Here is a 27,291-nt window from a genome sequence, read left to right on the forward strand (position 1 = left end):
ATTGGCTATTGTTTATGACATACTTCCGTTAGGTGCCTAATAGGGAAGCATTAGACTGTGTAACGGCGTAGCTCATGTGGTTGGATGCTGAGTTGTCATCCAGGCAACCCGAGTTCGAATCCTAATGCCTTCTCTTTTTTTAAAGCTTGATATTATTATTATTATTATTATTATTATTATTATTATTATTATTTTAATTCATTTTCAGTTGTCAGCTCCTATATTCAAAGCCATGTTGAAATATGCGTGGTATGCATCAAAATTAATAAACGAACGAGAAGTGTTTGTGAATGTGAAGGATATCTGTTTCGCAGCAGAAGTGCGGAAAAATGTGTGTGACTGTGGACAACCTTCTTTCATTTGCTGTGCATGGTGCAGGAAATATGTATGTTTTGTGTGTTTTTATGACATCATAATGAATCGGGTACAAAATGAAATGGAATAGCTGCTACAGAAAGCCAGTGACACATCTTACCTTCCTACGTGACCAGTATTTCATTGTTTATCCTTCACAATACAATGTTAGTTAATTAGTCATTTGTTTTAAACATGATGAAGCATTCAATACATTGAGAAATATGATATAGTATGTAAATAAATAACTGTGATCACAATATTAATCATTATTAAAAGAAAAAAATATAGAGCCAGTTAAGATTCGAACTCATGTTGCCTGGATAACAACTCAGCATCCAAATATATGGGCTACGCTGTTACACAGCTAATGCTTCCCTATTGAGCGCCTAACGGAAGTATGTCACAAACAATAGCCAATATTTCCAAAACGAGGGGTCATTGACCACCCATACCAGGTATGACTTTAAACAGTACGTCTTGTACTTTCATCTCACACAATCTTATTCCATTCGATGATATACAGAGCATGTTCTCTCCTTGTAAGTAAGAATAATGTTTTAAATTCTACGAGATGCTTGACAGCAAATTCATTCAACAATGACTGTACATATTACTAGATTCATGGCCTCCAGTAAGTTTAAGAACTTAATAAATTGTAATTTCGGAATATGTATTATACGACTTTCTTGTGTTAAATTCTATCATACCTGGTTTACATGTTTCGACCTATTATGGGTCATCCTCAGAACTGGTCATTGTTGGTCTTGGCGCCTCTTGTTTTGTTTCCTGTGAGGGTGTGTTTGTGTGGTGTAGTGTGGAGTCAAAGAGTGTGTGTGTTCTGAAATTGAGTTGTGAGTTGAGAATTTCATTGGGGTGTGTTTTGGTGTGTCTGTATATTTCATATTGTTCTAGTGTGTTTAGTTTCTGGCTCTTTGACTCCCACTACACCACACAAACACACCCTCACAGGAAACAAAACAAGAGGCGCCAAGGCCAACAACGACCAGTTCTGGGGATGACCCATAGTAGGTCGAAACATGTAAACCAGGTATGATAGAATTCAACACAAGAAAATCATATAATACATATTCCGAAGTGATACAGTGTTAAAAGTTGTGTAATCAAGATGTATAATTGTAATTTATTTCTAAGAGTAACTGTGATGACAATGATTATTGCCAGAATAAATCCGTTTATACTGGTTATTAACCTATTTCAATGCATAAGAAATGGAAGAAAAAAATACTTGTACAAACTGGAGCTAAACTAATGTAAAATCCATTACACACAAGACATGATCATTTGTAACACCTTAGACCACATTTTCTCCACATGTGTTTTAAATTTTCTTGTAACAGAGCACTGTTTTGGGAAAATAAAATTTATTGTACTTTCACAGAAGTGGGAAAGAATTCTATTAACCAATAAAATTTATAATCTATTTAGTAGATGTCTCCCTTTCCAGATGCTGGATGTTTTATGGATGTGGAACAAACAAAAATCATATGAAAAAAAAAAAAAACAGGGAAAAAATTTTAGAGCTGATCTTGAGTAATCGACCATTTTGTGTCTGTTTTTTTTTTTTTTTAAATAAATGTTCGTTAAAATTTTAACAAAGTTATCATATTGCATGTGCATTATTTGCACAGATGAATTGGACATAATCCATCAGTCATTTAGGACAGCGTTTCTCAAACTATGGTCTGCGGACCACTTGTGGTCCTCAAGATCTGCCCTTGTGGTCCTTCAAAAAATGCAGAAGAAAAAATAAAATTCAAACGAATTGCGTATCACTTTATAGCTGAAAATCTCAGAGTTTGGAAATGATACATGGCAATCGCCTTTCACTTTTTCCCCAGTACTGACATTTTATGAAATTTATTACCCTATCCATCTACCGACTTCCCACTCTACTCTCAACAACAAAAGAGGGATTTAAAGCACTATGAATGTGGTACTTCCCTGCACATCTGGCGCCGCGCCTGTAACCCAGCCAGGGACCACCCAAATTCATAACAGTGGACCGAACCTTTTGATGTATTGATGACTTTCTTAACAGTTTTGCCGATACCCAGTCTGCACATTGAAATAGTCACGTACTCTACGTCGTACACCAATAATACAATTCTGAGATCACACTTTGAAACTTTTTTCTAACTATATATGACGAATTATCATGGGTTCGTGATAACTTTCATTGCGATATTGAAACTAACAAACTTTCATAGAGTGAAAGAGAACAGTTAATTGAACTCTCGAATGAGACCAGACTTAAAATGAAATTCTAAGCGGAAGGTATGGTTAATTTCTGGACCTCATCATAAGTGAAAAGAGAATATAGTGAACTGTACAATGGTGCTTTTGAGATTATAATTCAGTTTACTTCTACGTATCTGTGTGAGAAAGGGTTTCCATCACTAACTCTAATAAAAACAAAGTAGGCTACCGAAATCGACTCTATGTGATGATCTCCGACTTAAGCCTACCAGCATACATCCATATATAGAATTGTGTAAGAATCGGCAGGCTCATCCAACTCATTAATATGAGTACCAACATTTATTTATTTTTTTAGTAATAAGTTAAAGATTATCCGAACTCTAATAGCCTTGAATTATTAAAGAAACAAAATGAATTTTCTTGTATTAATATTAGCTTACTTAGTTAATACTAATATAAAATTAATTTAATTTAATTAATTTTAATTAATTAATTATATTTTAAAATACAAGTATACTGGTATTAAAATATACTACAAAAATTATAAATTTGCTTTGGAAGGGAACAAGAGTGAGGTGGTCTGCGGAACTGTTCCGACTTAAAAAAGTGGTCCCCACTTCAAAAAAGTTTGAGAAACGCTGATTTAGGAGAAGTCACTGCACAAAGACATATGCATGGATGCCTAAATCTAGTTTTTTTTTGTATCAGGTATGCTAAAAACATGTGTTTAGCACCATTACAACATCTTTATTCGTCATAATGAGGAAGCAAAAAGAAGGAACGAAAAAAAAATCTTAATAAATGTTTCAGCAACATAAATTTCATGTTTCGGCATATTCCTATTCTACATATTACGTAAATGAATAAATAGAGATGACCTATAGACAAGTACAATGTACATAATGTAACCTTTGTGGTTAGGAGAGGAATTACAGACAATTAGTATTACATTCTTAGAGGTCTTTCTCCTTACAGTGTTAAACGTTACATTAATACAATTACATTCACTTAACATAACATGCCTACTTCCATTCCACATCAAATTCTGCCAACATTATTACGTTGCAAATACTTTAGCACATTTCGAAGTTAATTTGCTAAGAATATAACTTTCTGAGTTAGCTCAAGCATTAGCATTACTACCTATATTTCTCTCCTACAGAGAAAGGATGTACGTATATCTTGTCTCATGATTATTCCATGACAGTCTTGCCAATTATTGATCACATTAACAGAAGTTCCATTGCTTGCAAACTGATGTCTGGTGTTATTTGAAGAAGAAAAGTTAAATTCTTGTAATAGATGATTATTATCATTACGTTTTATTATTATTATTATTATTATTATTATTATTATTATTATTATTATTATTATTATTATTACTACTATTATTATTAATTATATAGTTGGCAAATAGCAGAGGTATTTATATGATTGGATTATTTTCGTACACTCGTTTTACTTGACCAACTGGATTTGTCCAACATGGAGGGCAGCCAAATTTTTTAAGAAGCAATGCTCTCCAATGTGTAGGTGTTAGCATCCAGACAAGAAATTACGGTGCACTTGACGTAAGAGCTGTGGCTTACAATATTTGATAATATGCATTACTTCATGTTACCCAAGTGCATATTTACTCAAGAAATTAAATCTTTTCGCTACTAAAGAAACAATTTTAATCCAAATTATTTGTAGTTTCAGCTTTTTTCATGATTTGATTTTGAGATTTTAGGCTTTCACTATGTCTATATTGAGAAGAACTTTGGGTTTTCAACTACCGGTATATCTTGTGACTTAGCCAATGTTTCGAAACTTCTTGCAAGTTTCACTGTCAGGCTAATATTGCCCAAGACCTAAATAATCATCTTTTCAATTGAATCAATGTCTACATGTTATGCAAATCTGGCTTTCAGGTAGTAGCTCCCTGTAAAGCAGGTTTGAATAATTTCAAGGAAAAATTGTTCCGCGGCCAGGTATCGATCCCGGAACCCTTCGCTTAGCACACAAATGCTCTACTGACTGAGCTACCCCAGGAACCATACACGACACCATCACAATTTTTCCTTTATATCCACACAACTCAAATGGGCTGACAAGACGCCAGAACCCAGCTTTTGAGTGCACACAAATTCTGTGTGACAAATTGTGGCTTTCTGTTAAAGTAGCTCCAGTAACGAATATATTACGCAAATCTGGCTTTCAGGTAGTAGCTCCCTGTAAAGCAGGTTCGAATAATTTCAAGGAAAAATTGTTCTGGGGCCGGGTATCGATCCCGGAACCCTTCGCTTAGCATATGAATGCTCTACCGACAGAGCTACTGTCTACATGTCCAGATGATTTGGCTAACCACGCATAATGTAGCCAATAGAGTAAGTGATTATTCAAGACGTTGGCAATATTACACTGGTAATGGAATCTGCAAGCAATTTCGAAAAGATATCTGAAGTCTCAACTCATGACACACTTTTTTTCTGTACCACTATTATTCTCCTTTCTTGTGGAGCTCTCAAACTGATACAAACAATATTTTCCTGTGTTGATATATTTCCGGCACTTTGAGGACGAAAAGCATGAAAGAGAAGCACCAATAAAATTTACGATTATAGAGGATTTATCAAACCTTTTGTAAGGTTTATACTCTAGCTTTGTTTTTGGATTTCTATAGTTAAAGAAAAATAATACGTATTTTATTATTTTCTTGGATTGTTGAATTATATGAAATGCTGTAATTATGCCATGTGTGACGAGATAATGATTATAAAAAATGTTTAAAAGTTTTAGTGACTATACCAATTGTACAGATACAGAAACAAAATTTGGGCCTCTTGAATTTTCCAAGTTCCAGTTATAACACACTGCGCATGCTCAGGTGGCCCAAATTTTATTTCTGGGTCCGTACAACACCGCATTAACGGATTTTTGATGAGAGCAACAGAAACAGTTTTGGTTCATTGCAGACTCCAAAAAAACAAACAACTCTAGCTATGTAGGTCTACCCAGCGAATAGGGATTATAAAGAATGGACACTGAGCGAATTTTCCTGTGTTTTGTTTCTCTGTGCGCCAGCGTTTAGTACCACTTTCAAGCGCTAGAGGTTAGTGTAATCGAGCATACGCTAAGATAATAATTGAGTATAGAGTTGAGGCACAGGATCCAAACATCGCCCACCTTATTGCATAATCCAGTAACGCTTTGCTTCAAACAAATTCAAGTTAACAGCTTTTTCTTATTTCTCAGTGACAAACTAATACCGGTAATAATAATATTTTTTTATATTTCAGATATAATAAATTACATTATAAAATAATATAATACATTATAAAATTATGTATCAAATTCGTTTAATATTTGTACATAGTATAATATAGGTATATGGTTTTACTTCTCATAAGAGTTTTGCTTTTCCATTTTCACTGCTATCAAATCATTACATATTTTAATTGTTGTTGGGGTCAAATTCTCAACTCTCATTATAAAGGAACTCTAGAGTCTAGACATTACAGTTAATGACGGATTTATTATTTTATGGATCCAATTTATTTTATTTGAGTACATAATGTACCTAGATGTATTAATTATGTGTTATATTTCCGCTGTGTCGACTGCTAGCTGGTATGATGTCAGCGCCAACTCTAGGGAGAAAGCAGAATCTCACGCTCTAGCTGTCTTGAAGATCATTGAAATCAGTCTGGCTACATCAAAGGTACCGACGCGAAGTGTCCATACTTAGTTACATATACGCTGGTCTACCTACCAAATATTACAATATAAATATGTAAGTCCTTTGAAGACTAACTAGGCTATAAAAATAATATGTTCAAATTTTCGTGTCATTTAATCATTTTACACTCGAGCATAAACTTTTATCGTTAAAAGCTAAGCAACTTACTGTACTAGTCAAGTAATGCAAATCCGATAGAAAGAGATCTTTAAAGGAAGTTATGAAGATCAGAAACAAAACGTTGCAAATTATGTAAGTAATACCTTTTTGTCATTGCGAAGATCTCTGATTTCCTCAGCGTCCAATTACGGAGTTCTCTGTGTTACAGCTGCACATGGCCTCCTTAGTTCCAAAACAGACATGCCACAACTATTATTCAAAGCAAGCACACTCCTCCAGAAGCATCCTATTTTCCAGAACATGAAACTCGTAAATTTCGTTTAATATGTTACACTTTGTTTGTTGTGGAAATACACAATGCTACATATTCTTCAAATAGTAAAAGACACTGACATTAATTGAAGACTTGAAATAAAAAAGGCTCTAAGTGCCATAATAAGGAATTTTGAAATGGTGTGCAAAATGGGATCTAATATGCCAAGCCCTATAATGTATTAAAGGCTCGAACTGCCACGAATGAAAATGTAGTACCAAATGCAATCGACAGATAACATGCGGTTTAACTGCCGCTGCTGTTAACATATGAAAGGCTCTATGTCCCGCGAGCTTCCTCCTCATAGTTACATTAAATGACGGATGCAGCAGATATTTGTAAGAGTTTGAGTGGAAAGAAACGACGAATTAAAGGAGAAGGCACTGCGGCTGCAATGAAAAAAAAAAAGCTGAAAAATGGAGGAAATTACTACATAAGTTCAAATAATAAACATGTTCCTGCAAAAGCTCGTCCAGCACAGGAGGCTAGTCTCATTACTGATCGCTAACCTACACCATACCTGGACAGACTGTTTATTCTTGTTCTTTTTGCATGAAAGCAACAATAAGGTCTAACTAAATTATGTTGGTTGTGACAACAGAAAAACTGGTAGACCTAGTAAGATATAGTGCACGGGGTTCTCCATCTTGCTTTCAGAGTCGGTGTGCATGCAAGTGTAAATGCAAGAACCTCAGTTATGAACACAAGGTTTGAAGATTTTTATGACCTGGAAGATATTGAAAAGCGAGGGAGTTACGTGATGGGGCTGATGCAAGTATCACATGTTAAAAGAAGACGTCATGGTACCTACGATGACCCTTCACAGAACAGGAGACAAGCAACTATTCATTACTCTGTTCCAGATGGGCAAGGTGACTTAGTGCAAGTTTGCAGAGGAACGTTTTCTGAAATATTTTCGTTAACTTAGAAGAAAATCCAGGTATTAACCGAAAAGAAGAAGAATTTGACTGAAATGATACAGTACCTGACAAAAATGATGACCACAAACAGTTTTCCAGAAGCATTACAGAATAAACTTTTATTTTATGAACAAAAAACCATTTTTGTTTCATTCGTTTGTCCTCTTCACTATCTTTTTGCTGATTCTGAACTATGGAACTTAGAGCCTTTCATTAAATTTCCACTTTCAGTACGTTTTTCATACTATTGCAATATTACGTTTGTAAGTTCCTTTGGACACTACCTCCATACTATGCTTATCTTTCAATTAAAACACATTAATATTGAAATTATGACCAATAATTACCTAGTACACTTAAAACTCATTTTACTCAAATTCATGATTATGGCACTTAGAGCCTTTTTTATTTCAAGTCTTCAATTTCTGTACACATCAAAAGTTTTCTAATTAGTCACTATTTATCAATATTTTGACTGTGATATTACTGTCATGTTTTTATATGGTCTGGTCATTTTGTTTTAAAATTAATCTATATATTGGTTAGTAACTGAGGTTTGGAAGTAAATTCCGAAAAGTCAAAGTACAGTACATGATTATTTCTCGTGACCCGAACATAGTACGAAATAGAAATATAAAAATCGGAAATTTATCCTTTGAAGATGTGGAAAAATTCAAATATCTTGAAGCAATAGTAACAAATATAAATGACACTTACTTACTTACAAATGGCTTTTAAGGAACCCGCAGGTTCATTGCCACCCTCACATAAGCCAGCCATCGGTCCCTATCCTGTGCAGGATTAATCCACTCTCTATCATCATATCCCATCTCCCTCAAATCCATTTTAATATTATCCTTCCAGCTATGTCTCGGCCTCCCCAAAGGTCTTTTTCCCTCTGGCCTCCCAACTAACACTCTATATGCATTTCTGGATTCGCCCATACGTGCTACATTCCCTGCTCAACTCAAACGTCTGGATTTAATGTTCCTAATTATGTCAGGTGAAAAAAATACAATGCGTGTAGTTCTGCGTTCTGTATCTTTCTCCATTCTTCTGTAACTTCATCCCTCTTAGCCTCAAATATTTTCCTAAGAATCTTATTCCCAAACACCCTTAATATAAATTACACTAGAGAGGAAATTAAACACAGAATGAATATGGGAAATGGGTGTTATTTGGTTGAGAAGCTTCTATCATCTAGTTTGCTCTTAAAAAATCTTAAAGTTAGAATTTATAAAACAGTTATATTACCGGTTGTTCTGTATGGCTGTGAAACTTGAACTCTCACTTTGAGAGAGGAACAAAGGTTAAGGGTGTTTGAGACTAAGGTGCTTAGGAAAATATTTGGGACTAAGAGGGATGAAGTTACAGGAGAATGGAGAAAGTTACACAACACAGAACTGCACGCATTGTATTCTTCACCTGACATAATTAGAAACATTAAATCCAGACGTTTGAGATGAGCAGGGCATGTAGCACGTATGGGCGAATCCAGAAATGCATATAGAGTGTTAGTTAGGACACCTACGGGGAAAAAGACCTTTGGGGATGCCAAGACATAGATGGAAGGATAATATTAAAATGGATTTGAGAGAGGTGGGATATGATGGTAGAGACTGGATTAATCTTGCTTAGGATAGGGACTGTTGGCAGCTTATGTGAGGGCGGCAATGAACCTCCGGGTTCCTTAAAAGCCATAAGTAAGTATTGGTTAGTAACTGATCCTGGCCTTAATTACAAGGGATGGGCCATGACATGCCTCTCAGAATATAAGAGTTAAAGGTGTGAAGCATTCGAGAAGATGGCCAATATTTCCAGCATTGCTTGTAATAGGAAGTGTAAATTTTTATTGAATTAGACTACTCTGGCGACCAAGGCCACCTGATGACTCATTTGCTTATCGAGAGCTGCCCACGGAAGCTTCTCATATAGCATAAATGGGAACTGCTGGAGGAAGAATTGTGTAGGTTTTAACATGCCAAAACTTGCGTTACAATAAGGGAATAATATTCCTGTCTTAACAGCAAAAAATCTGGCTGTTACTTCTGGCCTGTTTGTATTAAACTCAGTACGAAAGTTTCGGACAAAAATTGTATATTAAAATCATTGTTATCCAGATTTGTATCCTGAAATACTCAACATCAATAACTGGGTTTTCTGCTTTAGCTACTGTATTACTTAAAATTTAATTCAAGCTACAGTTTCAGAATACACTTAACCTGAAAAATCAACTCAAGAAGTTTCGATTTGATGCCACACTGAGCATTTTCTTGAATATACAAACCATCTTACTAATAAACATAGAGCCTGAATTGCAGAAGATATTGACAAAAAATCATTACTGTCTGAGATGTAAGAGAACAGAAATATTCTCTATCAGCAGAAGAATGTCTTACTGCCATGCCAAAATAGTGTCCAAACAAGAACCCACGATTTAATAATGTAAATAAATGCAACAAAAACATAACAGAGCAGATAGCAGTGCCGATAACCTAACAATAACAATATATTGTTGGGGCATTTCGCCATGTCTTGTTGTTGGTTTGGCGGCGCTGTTATCTGTTTTTGTTGCATTTATTCACATTACTAAACCCAGCCTTCTGTTGGGACACACTTTAGATGGGGTGAATTATTATGGAATGGTCTCCTGTCATCTGATCTGACAACACTTTTTCATAAGTTTTTGTAAAGATAAATGCGTAAATGAATACCTCTCTGATGACACAACAATGACTCAAAACACGACTTCCGGGATTATGTTCAAAAGGAAATCGTTGTTCCTGCAATAACTCCTATGTGACATATTTCGACCATCCAGTTCAAAAGTGCGACAACTCAAAAATTGCCATTTTTTAGTTATTTATACTGCTGAAAGCCCCTTTCGGAGCTCTTTCCGATTCAGCATTCAGATAAGTCATATTTACAACCAAAAAGAAAAAACTAAATAAACTGCTTTAGAAGTATTAACTATAGACTTTATTAATTCATTATTAGTACATTTCGAAATGTATTAATAATGAACTGGAAGATTGTGATAAACTCGTCCTGAATACTGACTCATTTCTAATTATGAACCAGAACTCTGTTCCTTTCTGAGTGATTTATTTGAAACTTTCAACTGAAGATATCTCAAAACTTGTTTTTTTGAGTTGACGCACTTTTGAACTAGACGATCGATTTATCGATTTTCAGATTTTTGCTCTATTAAATAACTTAAATAGTGATACAGCAAATAATAAAATCTCCTATATGTATTTATTTTATTTTATTCGGTTATTTTACGACGCTGTATCAACATCTAAGGTTATTTAGCGTCTGAATGAAATGAAGGTGATAATGCCAGTGAAATGAGTCCGGGGTCCAGCACCGAAAGTTACCCAGCATTTGCTCGTATTGAGTTTAGGGAAAACCCCAGGAAAACCCTCAACCAGGTAAGTTGCCCCGACCGGGATTCGAACCTGGGCCACCTGGTTTCGCGGCCATACGCGCTGACCGTTACTCCACAGGTGTGGACTCCTATATGTAATTTCGAAAATGTAAGAATTCACAATCTCCTATGTATCGGTACTACTGCCATAGAATGAATAAATGTGTTTTTTCTTCATACTGAAAAATGTTATATTTTGCACATAGGAGTTACTGCATGAATGACATAAAAGAACGCACATAGGAATATTGGTTTGATATTCCTCGAACCATTCGTCAATTTCATATATTCATTAATAATCACTTATTTCAAAAAGTTATAATGCCATTTTCAATGCCTGGTATTTACTATTCTTGAAAACGGATTTAAAATTCGCAGATGAAAACCAAAAAAATTACCGGTCATTTGTTCGTCCAAGTATCCTGCATTAGAAACGCATTGTAACTGCAGATTGCAATGATTTCTGATACTGAATAGAGAAATATACGTTCTAAATAGGTTCGTTAAAAGACTCAAGACTTCTAAAAACTTCGCAAAACTTGCAGAAAGGTAGAGAATGGTAATTTTAATGCTGAACATACGATGTTAAAGAGGTTGGCAGAATGAATTAGAGTCACAGTGCTCAAGGCAAATTTAGCTCGTTTGTAGCTCTAATCTAATAGAACAGCACTTCAAGGCAATGTTTCAAGTGATATGTGTCTTGAAACTGCTTTTATCAGAATCGGACGTAACTTAGTCTTAACGTAATGCGTATTGTCAATTGAATTAAGTAATTTAAAGTTAAGTTTTTCAATTCTCATAAAGAAAAGAATGAAGAGACTGAAGCATTGTGTACCCATCATACAAACAAAGCTTTATAGATCATTAATCATTTCGTTTCAAATACAGTAAGTCTCAATGAAATCAAAAGTAACCAAAGGTGGAATTTTCTATAGGTTATCGATTAATTCTCACTCATGCAGGAAACTTAGCAAATCACAAAAGGTTAGATCATTAATATCACTACAATTTCAAACAAATGTCAAATATTAGCACAGTCTAGTATATACAGTCACGAAGCTCAATACATAGGGAATATGCATCCATAGATAGTTGCTAACCACTAGGGTCGCTACTATCGCCTCATCACAGGCAATGCGAAATAGTACCGGCACAGTCTATTGTTCCTAACACCCTCAACAACTCAAGCTTCGTGACTGTATATACTAGACTGTGATATTAGGTCAATTAACTTCAAAACAAAAACATTCGTTAAGACGTTAATAATTCAAGAACTAATATTAGAATTACTTCAATGCCATAGGTACTATACAAAATTGTTAAATACTTTTGTTCCAACAGAAACTCTTTCCAATTTAATATTTCGTAACTACTGAAATGGAAAATGGAGGAATGAAAATTTGATGTTATTTCATTCCACTTATTGGTGACTTTATAAAGATTAACACATAACATAAACCTTTATTAAACGTTGCTACTTGAATGACAAATTCATATTAAATTTTGAAATGAAATTTAAGTAAAACTATTATATAGACTGACTTAACAAGTCCAGTAGTGGCAAAAAAAAAAAAAAAAAAAAAACCGGACTGACCCTTGTAGCTGATTTCAGAGTCTTGTTCACTCCAGAGCACGATAGACTGATAACAAAGACTTTCGTGGTTCGAATCCTGCCTGGAAAGAAAACTTTTTCTTGTTCCTTATTCCCAATACTTTACGATTGCAGCAATATTTTACTACTTAATTAACTTATTATTCCCAGAACATGAATTTTACCAGCAATTCGAAAGTACTGGGAATAAATTTGAATAAAGAACAAGAAAAAGTTTCCTTCCCAGGCAGGATTCGAACCACGAAAGTTTTAGTTACCAGTCTATCGTGCTCTGGAGTGAACAAGGCTCTGAAATCAGCTACAAGGGTCGGTCCGGTTTTTTTTTTTGGTACTAAGTTACTATACTCTAAATTGTGTTTCACACGAAATTCGAAATAAAAAGTTACAGCTCTTAGGGTAGGGGAAGCATAATGTCTCAGTTTTGAATATGATTTTATGCTCGACCATGCCGAAATGTAGTAATTATACACCTGGTAGTAGCCCTTTAATGCACCTCATTAAAGTACACCTATTCATTATACTTCAGTTGTTCAGCCAATGAGAAATCACCATTGTACCATTATAAAACCGCAAGTATCGATTATTCTCGGATATGCAATCGAAAGACAATTAGCGAAAAGTCACGGAGGCTGGAAATCCAATACTGTCGCAGAAGATTATGTTCTGTTACTATAATAATTAGCGTTAATTGTAAATAATATTCAAATAAATTCAATTTGTCATCTCGTTTTCCAATTCTAAATCAATTTCCAGGTTATATAAAGACTAATCTTCATGTTATTCTCTAGAGTATATCAAGGTCAATGACATTCGTGCCTCGGAAAAAATCAATACTTTCGCGTCTGCGCACATCTCACAATGCAAGTCAGTTCCGCTCCTCACTTACATAATCATAACATGAATACTTATGAATAATTTCAAGTTATAAATATGGTCGAGCATAAAAAGTCGTATGAAACTTGCCTATAATAGTAATTAAGACGCTCGTATGAAAATTATGAAACTCGCTTGCGCCCGTTTCATAAACAAACATACTCGCGTCTTAATTACTACCATTATAGGCTCGTTGCATAATGTACTATTATTTGACCTGCACATCTAACCCATTGGATTACGTTTTCATGTGTTGAGTAACAGAGTTAATAAGTTTAACAGGATACTTCCATAAATTGCGATTATTTTAAATTAGTTTAATTATGAGAACGAAAATGAGGAGGAAAGGGACAATAAAAATAAAAAAGAGGGGGAGGTTTTGGAAAATAAAAATGAGAAGAAAGAAAAAAGATCAAAAAGAATAGCAGGAGAATACAGAATAGGACGAAAATGTTTAAACTACATAATATGAAATTATGTTCATTATCTGAGAAATTATTTTCACTTTTTTATGAGAACTGAATTACAATATAAAATTAATTTCACATCGAAATTACAGTACTTAGTTGATTGGATTTATCTACAGTGATCGAGGTTCAAAGTCGAAAATGTGCGAAGTCACTCATTGGGCATCTCACTCTGACAGATCATGGCATGTATTAAATGCTCTGAGACTGAAGGACACCTTGTTATTTCGTGCAACAAAAACAATAATGAAAGAAGCTCGGCACTCAACTCACCTTGCTGGCAGATGCCAAAGGAGTGGGGAATGTTTGTGGCCTTGAGACAGATGGTGAGGGCCCAGGCTGAACTTTTGCAAAAAGTTCAGTACCCCCATTTCCATACTTCAAGTTGTTCTCTGTAACAAGAGAGAGACACACTAATCAATAACACAAGCAACACACTAGCATTATGATTCATTATAACACACATGTGAGAGAACAATACTGGGTTGAACTGCTGGGCAAGTGCACCATTTCTGAGTAACGTAAACATCGCTAGGATTTCTGGAGCCTGAATTAAACTCGGACAGGAACGATGGTCAACACGTGACCTCTGGACCGCTTGGAACTGAATACCGTATTTACTCGAATATAATGCGCTATCGAGTACAGGATGTTTCATAATTAGAGGTACAAACTGCAGGGATGAGTAAAGGACAATGGAAGAAGACAAAAGTATAATCGTATTCATCATCATACACAATCTCGCTATCGCGTTTGTGGAATACCCTACCCAGTGACATCAGAGGCTGTCTGAATTTAACACACTTATTGAGCATCTTCTTACTGCGTAGAATACAATGCAGTAAACTGAGTATTCTCGCTTATTATAGATTTTATGAAAAACGTTACATAACAAAAGTTTCTTTAAAAACTATTCCCGATAAATTTTATTTACTTACTTACAAATGGCTTTTAAGGAACCCAAGGTTCATTGCCGCCCTCACATAAGCCCGCCAGCGGTCCCTATCCTGTGCAAGATTAATCCAGTCTCTATCATCACACCCCACCTCCCTCAAATCCATTTTAATATTATCCTCCCATCTACGTCTCGGCCTCCCTAAAGGTCTTTTTCCCTCCGGTCTCCCAACTCACAATCTATATGCATTTCTGGATTCGCCCATACGTGCTACATGCCCTGCCCATCTCAAACGTCTGGATTTAATGTTCCTAATTATGTCAGGTGAACAATACAATGCGTGCAGTTCTGTGTTGTGTAACTTTCTCCATTCTCCTGTAACTTCATCCCGCTTAGCCCCAAATATTTTCCTAAGCACCTTATTCTCAAACACCCTGAAACTATGTTCCTCTCTCAGAGTGAGAGTCCAAGTTTCACAACCATACAAAAGAACCGGTAATATCACTGTTTTATAAATTCTAACTTTCAGAATTTTGGACAGCAGACTGGATGATAAGAGCTTCTCAACCGAATAATAACACGCATTTCCCATATTTATTCTGCGTTTAATTTCCTCCCGAGTGTCATTTATATTTTATTCTATGCAAAATTTTGATGGGACTGTTAATTTAAAGAGATATACGAGTTTTAAATAACAATGCGTTTTGTCAGTGTCGCCTCAGACAAATACAATAAAATGAAAACAAATGACTGCGTCTATTTAAGGCGGCCTTGCACAACAAACTGAAGATATTCATTTAACACTATTTTTTATGGATATATTATTATTCTATTCTATGATGAGAATATACTAATAGAGCCACCGGCGTGGCTCAGTCGGTTAAGGCGCTTGCCTGCCGGTCTGAAGTTGCGTTCGGGCGCGGGTTCGATCCCCGCTTGGGCTGATTACCTGGTTGGGTTTTTTCCGAGGTTTTCCCCAACCGTAATGTGAATGCAAGGTAATCTATGGCGAATCCTCGGCCTCATCTCGCTATCACCAATCTCATCGACGCTAAATAACCTAGTAGCTGATACAGCGTCGTTAAATAACCAACTAAAATATTATATATTATATATTATATATATATATATATATATATATTAGTATATATATTAGTATACTAATATATATACTAATAGTCAGAAAGTACCCGAACTTCGGGTGGCAACGCCATGCTCTGTAGGCAACTTCTCTGCCTTGTCCGTGTCGTATGTGGCCTACTCTCCAGGCGTATAGACTCAGTGTGCCGACCGATTGAAGAGGAAAGTAATGCTTGAAGTTTAGTGTTCTTAGATATCCAGGGTTTCGTACATTTCGACTTTATTCCTGAGGATCGAACTGTCAGTAAGGAGACGTATGTTGTAATTCTTCGACGTCTTCATTATGCAGTTCGACGAAATAGACCCAATTTGTGGCAAGGACAATCATGACAATACCCCAGCACATCGGTCGCTCTTGGTAAGCGAATTTCTCGTATAGCTGGCGCCAGCGTTTTTGGCGTGTGTCCTAGATATATAGTGCCCAGTTTGTGAGCATGTTGCTAGTGTAGCTGAGAATGGTACCACTTTCTATACACGTCACATCAGTCATTTGCCAACACAGTTGTCAGACTGACTACGGCAAATGTAAAACACTTGTGCTTAACGTTCCCACTACTTATTTCACACGCCAAAAACGGTGACGCGGACTATACAACACAAACCATCCACAGCCACCATGCCCTCTTGATCTTACTCCAGCAGATTTGTAGCTATTTCCAAAGGTCAAATCCCTACTCAAGAAATGGTGGTTTGCGTCAGCCGAAGAGGAGAAAATTCATGCGACCCGCGCTCTGTGGGAAGTGATCAAAGATGGGCTGCAGGAATGTTTCGAGAAGTGATATGGACGCTGGCAGAAATTTGTCACTGCCCAGGGGGCGTACTTTGAAGGTGGTGTTTTATAATGGTTACATGTAATCTGCAACGAAGGTATCTACACATGTTCGGTTACTTTTTGACTCTACTAGAATAAATGTGTATTAATGTTACGGTCTTACTAATAAAAACTCTATATACAGACGTTTAACTGTTTTATACTTATACAATGAGTAGCTCGTTTATAAGTCGTGTGTAAATTCCTTACTATTAATCACTATATATGTCGTGTATAACAGTATAACTGTTACACAGCTACGTCATAGTTTCATTATTTCGTTACGAAAGGTAATAGAATATCTGAGGTTCTCTATTGCATCCAGTAGAGCGCTCTAGTGTAGCGTGTTAAGTATCGATAGTACAACTGGTTCTAATCGATGACCACACTATATTTTGATCAAAGAGTACAAGCTACAGCAATATTATTTTGTGCTCTTTGGTTTGTTCTTCTGTGGTTACAAGGCAACCATCATAATAAAATGACAGTCGATACGAACAGCTGTTAGAGGGGCGGCCATTTTTTCCCTATATACAACGCTTAAACAAGGGGTTTCGTTATATAATTACTGCAAAGCAATTCCCATTGTATAGTTACAGCCTGTTTATACATCCATTGCTTACATGCATGGTTTATTAGTAAAGTTTTCTGTCTCAACTCTGCATAAGTCTCATATAAAAACTATACACTGTTTATTAGTAAGACTGTTAATATATAGAGAATGCTTGTGTCATATAGAACGGCGAAGTTCGGAGTGAGACAAGTGGCCAAAAGGTTTGGATCTCACACAGATACTTCCTTTCATCTTCAATTTCCCTTGCAAGGACATGTTTCCGGGTACCTTTTAAAAGTTTCTCATTCCATCGTACCAATCTTAAATAATATATTTCTCTTGTTTTTATGAAAAAATCCTCCCCTCCAGTTAGGAACGACTGGTTTAGATTATATGAGTGTGCCGTGGAATTTTAATTAGAACTTTAGTGTGCTAAATGTTGAAAAAGGTTGAAAAACCGCTGGTCTAGACCACGTAGCCACCGCTGCAGGAGAGTGATTGCGATGTCATAATAACTTAAATTTTCCAAAATTTTTTATCGACTATTTCACTTCTTTAGGATATATATTTTCATACGCCAAATGGATTTAGTTCAATTCTGATTACAAATATGTTTATTTTAAAATTAAACTATAAGGGACGTGGCAATTAAAGAGCTGTCAAAATTATTTTTTCATCAAATTTTTTTTTTTTGCAAATTTCTGATTGCAAATCTAGTAACTTTTTGTTCTAGAGTTGGCTCCCTGAAGTTACTAGATGAACGTTTATTTTATTTTTATTTTAGGTTATTTTACGACGTTTTATCAACAGCTTTGGTTATTTAGCGTCTGAATGAGATGAAGGTGATAATGCCGGTGAAATGAGTCCGGGGTCCAACACCGTAAGTTACCCAGCATTTGCTCATATTGAGTTGAGGGAAAACCCCGGAAAAACCTCAACCAGGTAACTTGTCCCGACCGGGAATCGAACCCGGGCCACCTGGTTTTGCGGCTAGACGTGCTAACCGTTACTCCACAGGCGTGGACTAGATGAACGTAAAGGCGAAGAATTTTAATAGGTACGTGTTACATAAATATTCATTTTACTTTCAAATCCATTTTTCCGCAAGTGTATTTTCCTTGATTCAACACAAACTTTTTTTTATGCCAAACATTAATTAATCTGGATGAAATTTTTACTGAAATATTTATGAGGTAGCTGCAGGTTTCTATGAATTTATTTTGTAAGAATTATAGAAAAAATAACATTTTTAAAACTTCAAAACAATTTTTAAAAGTGAGTAAATGAGATATTTCATAAAATGAATGCATACAAATGTTTCTATATGTCCTGTGAATGAAACCGAAAAAAGGAGCCTTAGAAATTCAGACATTCTACTAAAAACGTGGATTTGAAAAGATTCTAAAAAAAAACATGAATAAAAATAAAAATCGGAACCCAAAAACATTTGGGAATTCAAATTTTGGATTTTGTTAGTTCTTTACATGCTATCAAAATTTGGAAGAAAAATGATTAGGAAAAACGTTGTCACTTTTAGTCACTTTTTTAATGTAACAATGTGTTTCCAAGGAGATTATACAAGAGATTTCAATATTACAGCATGTTTTACGTCTTATGACAACAGGAAGGCGATCTGAGTAGCTGTTCAAAGTGACAATAAAGCGAATAGCTGTAACAGCAGAGCACCACGAAATACCCGACCAATAATACATAACAGCTGAAGATCAATAATTATCTGACAAATCAAGGTCAAAGTGCACGAGGCGTTTCAGATCTTCCAGAAAATATTTCAACGTCAACGACCTTTCACAAGAAACTTCTGAGGCTACATCGATTACTCATTTCTTATAGCGGGATGTGTGTGTCACCTGTTTTAACAAAACAACTCACTGTTATTCTGAATCACTCTGTACGAACAAAAGAACCTAACTTTTCGCATTCATATATTTTAGCATACTAGTTTTTCAAGGTGAAACGAGGTGAAAAAATCATACACATCAACGTTTGTCAAGAATGTCTAGACGGCTTTAATCACATATTTTCAGATATATTACTCATATCATTTGTGTCGTATACATTATCAAGCATCAACGCTCCACTCATGAACATGACTATCCTTTTTTCTATTTGTTTTATTTTACGACGTTTTATCAACTGCTATGGTTATCTAGCATCTGAATGATATGAAGGTGATAATGCCGGTGAAATGAGTCCGGGGTCCAGCACCGAAAGTTACCCAGCATTTGCTCGTATTGGGTGAAGGGCAAACCCCGGAAAAAACCTCAACCAGGTAACTTGCCCCGACCGGGATTCGAACCGGGCCACCTGGTTTCGCGGCCAGACGCGCTGACCGTTACTCCACAGGTGTGGCCTTGATTATCGAAGTTGCTCAGAACTTTTGTATTATACATCTTGATTACACAACTTTTAACACTGTATCACATTGGAAAACGTATTATATGTCTTTTACGTGTTAAATTTTATATTACCTGATGGCCGATAGCAGGCCGAAACATGTTAACAAGGTAACAAAATTTAACACGTGAAAGACATATAATACTTACTTACTGGCTTTTAAGGAACCCGGAGGTTCATTGCCGCCCTCACATAAGCCCGCCATTGGTCCCTATCCTGAGAAAAATTAATCCACTCTCTATCATCATATCCCACCTCCCTTAAATCCATTTTAATATTATCTTCCCATCTACGTCTCGGCCTCCCTAAAGGTCTTTTACCCTCCAGCCTCCAACTAACACTCTATATGCATTTCTGGATTCGCCCATACGTGCTACATGCCCTGCCCATCTCAAACGTCTGAATTTAATGTTCCTAATTATGTCAGGTGAAGAATACAATGCGTGCAGTTCTGTGTTGTGCAATTAATATTTATATATTTAATATTTAGCTAACAAATAACTTTCCATTGATTATTTATCGAAGTTGCCCAGCACTTTTATATTACACATCTTGATTACACAACTTTTAACACTATATCACATTGTAAAACGTATTAGACGTCTTTCACGTGTTAAATTTGATGTTACCTGATGGCGGACAGCAGGCCGAAACATGTTAACAAGGTAACATAAAATTTAACACGTGAAAGACATATAATATGTTTTCCAAACTTTTATATTGTTTTACTGAGTTAATATTTAGCTAACAAATAACTTTCTATTGATTATCGAACAAATTCTATGAAAAATAACTTCAGAAACCTCAATATACCGTTAACAAGGTTCTTATAAAAGTAGGGGGTAACGGAGAAATTCCCCTTCTCGTGGAAAAACTTTTCCCTTACTCGCAGAGAATTATTTTCTTCCCCTATCAGGAATAAAAGATACTCCCCCAACGTACAGGCCTATACTCAGCGAAGAGTAATCCTTGTTATTAACATCTATATTTACTTATATTCATATAATACGAGTCCAGTATTTCATCGGTACTAAAACACGCAGGCCTTATCAAGTTAGCGACAATTTCTTTAATGCATCTTCCTGTCTCGTTGAAACATTTAATTTTTATTCTGCGTACTGTAGCTGTTAACTACACGAGTAGCAGTGCTGTGTGTTTACACAATTTCTCTTAAATCGATTAGAAAATTGTGCCACGCATTGATTACTAATTTTTCCCCACATAATATCACAATGATGAACTTTTATGCGCCACCTAAATATACCTTTTCATTTTAAACAGCACTATCTCTGTCATTTTGGTCCCGCTTCAATGTTTAAATGCCTATAAAACAGTACCTTAATATTATATTGACCCATAATGAACTTATAAATAGCCACAAGGTTATGTGAATCACGCTACAGAAACAAAAGAATAACGCTTCCCGCAATGCCACAGTACCGTACAAATCCCACAATGTGCTGTATCGTAGCTATGGAAACGTAGACTGAAAAGACGTGGAGAGAAACAATGTACGTAATTTTATACGCCTAAAGCCTACTATACATCTAAAAAAAATTGTTTCCATTTTAAATTATATTTTTTTATGATATTTATCTATGCCAGTGGTTCGCAATTTTTAAATTCCAGCACCCACTTCTAAGAACTGGATCTTGGCTACCGCCGCCTGGAGTTAAATATAATAGGCTTAAAATGCTCAAATTAGAGGTAATAACCTTAAATTCATGTTACGTTTTATTTTTCTAGTTAATTATTCTAAAATAAATACAAAACTCAAATAATAGTACATTATGCAACGAGTCTATAATGGTAGTAATTAAGACGCGAGTATGTTTATGAAAAGAGCGCGAGTTTCATAATTTTCATACGAGCGTCTTAATTACCATTATAGTCAAGTTTCATACGACTTTTTATGCTCGACCATATTTCTAACTTGAAATTATTCATAAGTATTCATGTTATTCTTATCTGACTGAGGAGTGGAACTGACCTTGTGCAATACGTCGTAAATTGTGAGATGTGCGCAGAAGTGAAAGTATTGATTTTTTCCGAGAAACAAATGTCGACATTGACCTTGACATTGAAAAACGAGACGACAAATTGAATTTATTTGAATATTATTTACAATTAACACTAATTATATTATAGTAACAGAACTTACTTTATTTCAAATATAGGTGATTTATTGTTGTCTTTCGATTTCATATCCGAGAATAATCGATACTTGCGCTTTCATATTGCTACAATGGTATTTTCTGATTGGTGGAACACCTGAACTTTAATAAATAGGTGTACTTTAATGAGGTCCATTAAAGGGCTGCTACCAGGTGTATAATTACTACATTTCGGCATGGTCGAGCATAAAAATTTAAAATAAATTCTTGTAACTTTACAAAAACAAATATAATATTTTTATCACCTTCCAGAAGTTCATATTTGTCCATCCTTCTCACACACGCACGCATGCACACATACACACACACACTCTCTCTCTCTCTCTCTCTCTCTCTCTTCCCCACGCAAATGTCATTTTGCCAGAATAACAATAGACTACAGATTCGTTTGAAAATACACAACAAAGTAAATGCATTTTTTTTTTTCCGTTGCTGAACTTAAAAGTCTCTTGAATGAAACGCATGTTAAAACATGAACATATTTATAAATGTAAGTAACAAAAGAAAGTATCAAAATTACAGAACAAAAATAATCAAATAAAATTTAAGAACCGTGTGCTACAGATGTTTTATTATATCTCTGTCGGTGACCGACTTTTGAGTTTGAAGCGGCTTATCGTGGTCGTGGACGTCAGAGTAATAAGAAGCAAAACAAAAGACATATGATTGCCTCCATTCCAATGCTTCAGTCACTGATTGCTTGAATGTAAGGTGAGAATTTAGTCATACTTTTTCCCACAGATTAGTACAACCTTTTGCCAACTCTCTTCCCTTCACCGCAAACTGTGACATTGCACAGAGGCAGAGTTACAATACGAGATCTATAAACATGTCGTTGAGGCTTATGAACTTAAAATTCTGCAGTGCTTGGGAAAAGTGACACAAGTCAGTTTCCACAAACCTTTTTTTGATAATTTATTGACAACTTACGGAACATCTGCTCGCTTGGAAAAAAAATACATAAGTATTTCTGCCATTACAATAATCCATACAGAAAAAAAAATCAAATCGATATAAACCAATGTAAGTTGGTCCTGTCGATAAAAACCTAAACGCCTTACTATTCTCCCCTTACAAGTTACGCCCCCTCCAAACCAAAAACGCCCTCTAGGAGGCGGTACCGTTAAGTCTGGGAAACACTGATCTGAACTGTATAATATAAATGTAGCAATTAAAGACCTTCCCGGGAAAAGGATATAGCATCAAACTGATTAAACAGTGACTTACGTAATTATGAAGCATTCATTTATAACAAATTATGAACTGGACGCCCTATCCCATTATCTCCTGGCCTAGTTGCCTCATGAATTATATCTTATTGATATCACTTATGAGGTTCCAACCTGTCTTCAGATATTTGATTAAACAACAATTGAGGAGTTGAATCGAAAACGGGCGTAACCCAGAAATTGCAGTTTTGAGAAAAAGGCCTTTCAAATATTTGATTATCTGTATAAATAACACATTTTTAGTCAGAGTAAGCAACGGACATTCACGCTGTTATTCAATATTTTATTAATTGAAAAACATTTTAATTGATATAAATGTGTACACAGCAAGGAAGAAATAGTCGTTATAAAATATCGTTGCAATTGTCCTTATTCCATTCAATGGGCCTTTCTTCCATTCAATTACCATATACACGGAAAAACGACAGAACTAATTTCCTTCTGCGATTTCATGTTGAGGATTAAATAAAGAGGATTACACAAGGAATATGAACACACAATTTACACTGTTTTAAGGACAACATTGTGTTTCATTATATTTTAAAATTCGTGAGAAATGATTACAAGTAAAATGCTTCCCTTTTTGTAAACACTATCATATTTTCAGAACAATATTAAAGATTCTACTTACGTAAAAAAAAAAGAAAAGATGAGGAAATTAAGAAAAAATGTACTAGATGCAACAAAAGTAAATTGATGAAACTTAGCAAAGACTAATTCAAAATAACCTAAGACTTCTGTTCTTGTGACAGGAATATGTACAGACTCCTAACATCATTTTCCTCCCTCCATTTCACAGGGTTTGGTGGGACTGCTGGAACATCTAAAGCCCGATTGTATAAACCATTTAATCTTAGATCAGAGGTTAAATTGATTCTTGTTTCAGCTGAACTTGGAATTTTGTGTTGTATAAAGTCTAATCTGAGATTAATTTGTCTCAAACTAAAGTCAACTTTGACTGAAGAAATTTCTCCGATTAAGTTAGACAATCCAAGTTCAGTTATTTCTTTTCGGTTTGAAATATACGAGTGACAGATTGTGCAAATAAAATATCCATTATTATTAATATTAATAGATATGTTACGTACATTTATAAATATTTCTTTCAATTTCTTGCCTTAATACACAAACATTCTTATATTTTATAAGGCTCTATCGTGTTCAGCAGTATCAAATAACATAACCTATAATTATATTATGTTTATAACAACCATTAATTATTAATGGATATGATAGGTACATTCATAAATGTTCAATTAACTGTATTACTAAACGAAAATTGTCGTTTTATAAAGCTTTATTATGTTTAGCAGTATCAAACACCATAACATGATAACAACTCGGAGAACAGTCAACCTTCTTCTTCTTCTTCTTCTTCTTCTTCTTCTTCGTTCTCTTTCTTGGCCTCGGGTTCAATTCAATGATCCCATGTAGCCAGCTAAATTCTCTAATGTAAAATTGTATTCTCTTATGTACTGAATAAATAGCACCGAAGTACCGCACCGACCGGTGACTAACTATTTTAAAAAAAACATGAATGAGTTGTGGATGATAAACGATGACAGTGAACACGCCTGCACTTCACGGAGACAGACCGATGACAGTCAACCTTCTTCTTATTGTCCGCCATTATTTACATTGCAAAAAAAAAAAACCAGTGTCTCCAACAGAGTGTAATACGGAAAGTCGTGAAAAAGTAGTTGTAAAGTCGCTAGATTTCTCATTATCAATAAAGAAAGATTAAATTTTGTCACTATGGGGTACTAAAAAGGTCACTAAATCCCTGTTTAAGCAATATAAAAGTTAAAAGAAATTGTTGTTGAAAAAGAGTTAAAATCGCTAGATTGGCAACACTGAACAAACCTGTATAACACGGTCCGCGCATCACGTATTTCACCTGTTTATGCGATGTAGCCAAATCCTTTTCACGTGAACTTAGATTGCATTTGAACCAAGGTAATTTGATCGCAGAAAAGTTTTATACAATAGAAGAAGGGTCTGAACTCGGTTCAGTTTTCGATCTTCGATCAAAGTTGATCTTTAGTCAGGGAGTTTTATACAATTGGGTCTAAATCTGTTAAATACTGCTTCCTCTTGACAAAATAATATGGACAGTAACAACCGAGAAAACTCTCTGAAGCAGACACAATAAGGGGTTAGGTACAGCTTACAGCAGTAAATTTTTTGGAAATATTCAACATTTTTTTCCTCCGTTACTTTATCTTGTACAATAATGAAAATTGGTCTGTGATGAGGCGATAGTAGCGATCCAAGTGGTTAGCAACTACAGTATCTATGGATGCATATTTACTACGTATTGAGCTTCGTGACTATATATACTAGACTGTGATTAAACTGTGAAAACAGCTCAACACTTATACTGAGCTACAGACCACTAGAAAAGAGATATCAAATCGAAACTATACAAGGTGACCAAATACACACTAGAGAATCTAATAATGCATTGAACGGAAAAAGGGCAAAACATGGCCCGTATTCGATTCAACTCCTCAATTGCATCCAATAGCTGAATAAACTTGTATCCTTGACTAGTCACACGGCTCTGCTAGTAAATATAGGCCAAACGAAATATGCTCCTGAAACTTGTATTACAGATTTGTTGGTTACACCCTTATTCCACTCCCACTTACCTAGCAGTAAGTTTTCAGTTTCTCACAACAGTACGCCCCTGATTAGAATCAAGAACTTCTTTCTATCCCTCATCACAGAACATGATTATACCCATCCTCCCATAAAGCATCATTACCTCGTCTTTGGAATTCTCTACCTAGTGACATCAAGGATTGCCGGACGCTATCGAAATTCAAAATTAAGTGAGAAATGTATTTTTTGTCTAATGGTTTATAATTATTGTACTTCTTGTTTGCATTATTAGTTGCCCTTTCTCGTCAGTTATTTACATTAATAATATTAATCCATTAGTGCTCAGAACTATTTTCGTTTTATTTTCTACATTTTTTTTCACGTATACCTGATCTATGCAGCGCTCAAGTAATGCGAAAAATACTACAAAAATTCTATGGGCATCAGAAGATGCTAAAATTTCATGGCAACTTTAGTTGCCACTGAGCACTAAAGAAATCGTTTTTATGGTGTTTAAAATCTAGCTCACTGTGAATAAATTATCATCTGACATATAGAACGAAATGCGGACGCTTTTGCGTACTGTAGTGTTCACTGGCAACACTGTACGATATACCAACAATAAAATCATTAGCATAAACTAGCTCTAAAATATTAAGTAAACATTCTGAAATGCATATGAGTGAGATTTGAAATAATGAAGTAAGATTTAACATTAGTAATTACATTTTAGTTTCTTGTATTTAGACACACAAAATCACTACAGAATTTCGCATCTGCATTCCACAACAATTGACTTTGAAATGAAGAATTGTGCCTGAGATGACGGAAACATATGTCTAGAAGAGCTTTCGTCACAAAAAATAGTGTCAACCTAATATCATGTTTATTAGTTTATTACAATTTTTTTTCTCCAACTAGTACTAACACAATATAGATCTTAACTTTTGTTTAATAGTATACAAATTTAACATTTTTAATGTTTTGCGTTCTTTTTTTTGTTTTGTATTACTGTAATTATTGTTAAAGTTCTTGTTTTGTGTAATTGAATGTTATTATTAGTTTCTTCCAAAATGTTGTATGCATACATATTCCTGGTGGTGTGGAAGAAAAGGCCTGATGGCTTGAATTTCACCAGAATAAATACATTATTATTATTATTATTATTATTATTATTATTATTATTATTATTATATGTAATTTAATTGTAAATAAATTAAGGTGATATGTAATTAATTAAGGTGATATGTAATTACTTAAATTGGTAATAGGTGGGTGAAATAGAAGTACTTATAAGTTAGGCTTACTTTTGTTTATTGTAGGCGTTATTATAGAATAGTTTTCATTTATAGTCCTAGGTTTATTGCATCTATTTATTTATAGTTAGAAATAAATGTATGTTTACTTTATTTTATTTTATTTTTTCTTCTTCTTTTA

General features: G+C 34.9%; 1 protein-coding gene across 2 annotated transcripts in view; it reads right to left on the reverse strand.

Moving 5' to 3' along the window:
• LOC138706683 (uncharacterized) overlaps positions 1-27,291 on the reverse strand; it is a 160,025-nt gene that overhangs the window by 50,533 nt on the left and 82,201 nt on the right. For both annotated transcript variants that reach the window (XM_069836253.1, XM_069836252.1), the window contains exon 4: positions 14,307-14,425. In XM_069836253.1, coding sequence (XP_069692354.1) covers positions 14,307-14,425 — 119 coding nt within the window. The remainder of the gene's footprint in view (positions 1-14,306; positions 14,426-27,291) is intronic.

The sequence above is a fragment of the Periplaneta americana genome, chromosome 9 (genome assembly GCF_040183065.1).
Source record: "Periplaneta americana isolate PAMFEO1 chromosome 9, P.americana_PAMFEO1_priV1, whole genome shotgun sequence".
In the NCBI taxonomy this organism is placed as follows: domain Eukaryota; kingdom Metazoa; phylum Arthropoda; class Insecta; order Blattodea; family Blattidae; genus Periplaneta; species Periplaneta americana.